Source organism: Brassica oleracea, chromosome C4 (genome assembly GCF_000695525.1).
Source record: "Brassica oleracea var. oleracea cultivar TO1000 chromosome C4, BOL, whole genome shotgun sequence".
Classification (NCBI taxonomy): Eukaryota; Viridiplantae; Streptophyta; class Magnoliopsida; order Brassicales; family Brassicaceae; genus Brassica; species Brassica oleracea.
This window is the reverse complement of record NC_027751.1, coordinates 22,778,104-22,782,852: the sequence shown is the minus strand read 5'-3', so window position 1 is coordinate 22,782,852 and position 4,749 is coordinate 22,778,104. Positions and strand designations below refer to the sequence as shown.

Below are 4,749 nucleotides of genomic sequence, written 5' to 3'. Positions count from 1 at the left end.
GCCAGCCATTTTTTTTTCTTTCACGTTTTTTGTTGTTGGTGTGTTTAAAATGATGTTCAAACATCCATATTTATAGAAAATTTCGAATCTGGTAGTTGTAATTTTCCTATGAATTTACGACGAAAATTAATTAGGTGGTAAAAAAAAAGGTGTAACACCTACAAAGTTGGTGGATTCAAAATTTCATCGCTAAATACACGAAAACTATTTCCTCGTAAATAACACGCAAAGTTTACGTCGTATTTGAAATAGTATTTCCTCATAAAATACTCGTCAAATTACATCCACTTTACGACGAAACGCTTTTGTCGTTACTTTACGAGGAAATAACGATGACATTAGTTTTCCATGTAAGTTTCTCGTAAAATCGACGTAAATTTACGAGGATTGTTTTTCCTCGTTAAATTTCCTCTTTAAGCATGTGTTTTCTTGTAGTGGTTTCTCAACTGAAGAAAGCAGTTGGTGATGTCTCTGTTACAAATCAACTTCCTTCTGTTGTGAGTGACGAACCTATCAAGCGACCTGAGTTTGTATTGGAACGAAAGATGGGAAAGAGACAGGGTCATGCTGCTACATTGGTACTAATTCAATGGTCAGGACAAAATGCGGAAGAGGCAACGTGGGAATATCTTTATGATCTTCAGAAGAGGTTTCCGGATGTTGATCTCTGAATCTTGTGGGCAAGTTTCTTTGGAGAGGGGAGATGTGATACAGAGAAAGTGAGAAGAGGTGACGTGGCGAGTTGTTACTTGCGCGGGAAGTTGTTACGAACGCAGAAAGGTTGTTAGGAGGCTGAAGCTAATAAAAGATCGACATGTGTCAAAAGTTGTACGCGTCGTTGTAACTGAAACATAGTATATAACTCTGTTTTGGGATTCATTCGAAATGTGTGTGATTTCTTCTTGAACCTTGTAACAATTCTGGACTTATTTTGTTCATGGAGTTTTAGATTCTTTCTTCTATTCAGAATCTATACTTGTGAGCTACAAGCTATTGTTTTATGAAAGGTAGTTTGAATCTATAAAGAGGAACTGATATTATCTTTATCATAAGAGGATTATACTTTAAGTCTACTCTTAGCTCATGATCCTTGTTTAATTTTCTACACTAAGAGCATTAACGCGGATCTCTTAGGGTGAAGTTCTTAACGTAATAAGATATGGTATCTTAGCTTTTAACTAAAAAAACTAAGAGGCGTCTCTTAGATAAGAGATATAAACCCTAGTTACCAAACTTTACCCTTTTTACTTTTTAAATAACCCTTTAATTACTCTAATGTTTTAGTTTGATTTTGATGTTCCCTTTTGTTTATTACTTAATCCAACAAGAAATCTAAACATCAAAAAAATATTTTTCTTATTTGAGAAAGTTTCAAAAAACTTAGAACATGAAACTGTTAATTTCAAGAACCCTTTTTCAAGAAATTTTTCAAAACATTATTGTGGGCTGTTCTCTCTATTCATATATGAAATCCACAAGAAAATTGACGATCCTTGTCGTTTCTTATAACTAATGCTTTTCATGTATATTAATTACAAATTTATTAAAGTGGAAGCTCCACCCGAAGTGCAGGCGAGGCAGGAGGAGACATGCTCGTCTGCGGCAGCGGCTGCAGCGTCGATGGACCCACAGAGTCTTTAGGTGAAGATCCAGGCCTTGATCAAGAGCTCTCTAAACCCTTCAAGGAAGCTTTGGTCTTCCTTCAACGTGTCGAGTGTCAGTTCAAATCCCTCTCTCTGTCCTCTCCTTCCTCTTTCTCCGGTTGCTCTCTCTCACTCTCTCTAAATCTCTGTTTTTCTATAAAAATGATTTTCTTAATTATGGCGTCAGATTATACGTAAGATGAGGAAATTGTTGTTTTTTTTTTCCTTTGTGGGTTTTAATTAAGAACGATTTTTCCTTTTTCTTGGGTTAATTCCCCTTTTATGCTTGCTAGGGTTAGTGTCACTGTGTAAGATTATTATTATATATATATAGCTTACTATGCTTACGTGTCTAATTATGTTTTACTGAATGAAATGTTCTTAAAATATTATTTCAAGTTTCTTTTTCCGAGTTGATTTTATTTTGCTTGGTACAGCAACAGTCACTGTACTTCTCAGAACAAGTCATTGTCCACCGGTAAAAAACAAGGCCACAGCCACGAACATGCCACGTGAATTTCATGGCAAAAACGTAAAAGCTAAGATGCACTTACGATATGCAACGAAAACAAAAACGTGGCACTTTGCTGGCAAAACGTAGCAAAGATTGCTACGAATGTATTCGTGGCACTTAATTGCTACGTTTTGCAATGTTTTAATTGTGGGTATCGACATATATTATTATTTTATCTTAGTCGGTCAGAAAAAACAGAAAAAAAGATTGCCACGAACAGAATCGTAGCAAAGCCGTGGCTAGCCCACCAAAAAAAAAATCACATCAATCCAATCCTGCACATAAGGCAGTGATAAATACAAAAAACTGAAGCATTTCGTGGCAAGCTTTCTTAGTGCAATCACATCCGTCTGATTCGGTGCAGAAAAGATTCTAATATTTTCCACGAAAAGAATCGTAGAAAAACCGTAGCAATTTTAGTGGGATTTCTTAGAAAAAATTGTAGCAAATATCGTGGCAAATCATGGCAGAAACGTGGCAAGGTTTTTTCTATATAAGCAAGCAAACACACAAGAGTTCTATCACATTGCAACAACCATAACAACAATCAAAACGTGATATCAAACCATTTTTCCCAAAAAAAAAAAGAAAAAAAAGAGAGATTTCAATATCTTATTATTTTCAAAATCGAGAGTGGATAGATCGACACATTGATCCAGTTAATAATAATGTTTCGAGAGAGTTTAGCGAAGGTGTTGAAGTTTTTAGCGCCTTTGCCTCGAGTCAAATTTCTTTCCTGGAGCGAAAAACCATGCTATGTCCTTGTGTAAGTTGTGGAAACCGAAAGCAACGTGATGTAAGAACCGTATCTCGCCATTTTTACAGAGTCGGCTTCAAAAGTAATTATTATCTATGGTCAAGCCACGGAGAAACCTACTATGACGTTGGAGAATCATCGACAGGAGGTCAATTTATGGGAGATGAAGCAAGATATGCAGACGGGCCATATGAAGACAACATTCCTGGAGGAGACTTTGGGTCAACTGAAAAACCAGAGAATTTGATGGAAGAACCCAATGAAGAGCAATATGAAGAAAGAGTGTTTGAAGCTTTCGAAGCCGCTAATCAACCACTATATGATGGATGTGTTGAAGGTATTTCTCAACTATACTTGGCATCTCGTTTAATGGAAGTAAAAACTGATCATAATTTGGTGGAGTCATGTATGGATGAGATATCACAAAATTTTAGAGATGTTTTGCCACAACCAAATATAGCTCCTGAGTCATATTATGAGATGAAGAAGCTGACGAACTCGCTTGGTCTCCCTGTTGTGAAGATCGATATTTGTGTGAATAATTGCATGTTATTTTGGAAAGAAGATCGCGAGCTGTTGGTGTGTCGGTTTGGTGGAAAAGATAGATATCACCAGAAGAACCATGGAAAGGGGAAAAGGCGTCCGAAACAGAGAATGTTCTATTTGCCTATTACAGAGAGGTTGAAGCGTCTGTACCAACAAGAGTCTACTGCATCACAAATGCGATGGCACGCAGAACATGAGTCGCCAGAAGGAGAAATGCACCACCCTTCTGATGCAGCAGCATGGAAGCATTTTAACAAGGTATATCCTGATTTTGCGGAGGAAAGTCGAAATGTTTATCTAGGATTAGCAACAGATGGATTTAATCCAGTGGGTATGAGCGGTGAATCCCACTCGGTTTGGCCCGTCATCGTAACCCCGTATAACCTACCTCCTGGTATGTGTATGAAAAGAGAATATTTCTTTTTATCAGTACTAGTTCCTGGGCCAAGGCATCCAAAGAAGAGCATTGATATCTATCTGCAGCCGTTAATTGAAGAACTAAAAAGTTTTTGGAGCGATGGAGTTGAAGCATATGATGTCTCGAAGAAGCAAAAATTTACGATGCGAGCCGCACTAATGTGGAAAATTAATGACTTTCCCGCTTACGGCATGATGTCCGGATGGATGACTCATGGCTATTTAGCTTGTCCATATTGTCTTGATGATACAAAGTCGTTTTGGTTGCAACATGGAAGGAAGCATAGCTCGTTTGACTGCCATAGAATGTTCTTGCCTAGGGAGCATCCTTACAGAAGAAATGTCCAAGCTTTTCGAAAGGGGCAGACGTTGCAACATGGAAGGAAGCATAGCTGGTTTGACTGCCATAGAATGTTCTTGCCTAGGGAGCATCCTTACAGAAGAAATGTCCAAGCTTTTCGAAAGGGGAAGACAGTAACTGATGATCCTCCACCATGGTTGACGGGAGAAGAATCTCTCCGCGAAAGAATCAACAACATCGAAGGACTGAAGAAAACTGTCGATTGTGGAGGAAATGGACACGAGAAACTTGCGAGCACTATAAACGGCTACGGCAAAGACCACAATTGGGTGAAGAAAAGTATCTTTTGGGAGTTGCCGTATTGGGAAAACCTTCTTCTTCGCCACAACCTGGACTTCATGCACGTTGAGAAAAATTTCTTTGATAATCTTATCAACACGGTGCTTAATGTTCCGGGGAAGACAAAAGATAATGCAAAGTCGAGGATGGATCTACCTGATTTGTGCAGACGGTCTCAGTTACATATGAAGGATGATGGAACGATGCCAGTCCCGATATTCCGGTTGTCGAA

The 4,749-nt window shown here is 38.3% G+C and overlaps 1 protein-coding gene across 1 annotated transcript in view; it reads left to right on the top strand.

Moving 5' to 3' along the window:
- Positions 1–1,512: 1,512 nt before the first annotated feature.
- The window catches only part of LOC106341052 (homeobox protein SHOOT MERISTEMLESS), a gene marked incomplete at its 5' end in the record, with an annotated part of 15,114 nt that continues 11,877 nt past the window's right edge, over positions 1,513–4,749 (top strand). Inside the window, 2 exon segments of the mRNA XM_013779871.1 lie at positions 1,513–1,618; positions 1,621–1,761. Of these exon segments, the coding sequence (XP_013635325.1) occupies positions 1,513–1,618; positions 1,621–1,761 (247 nt within the window).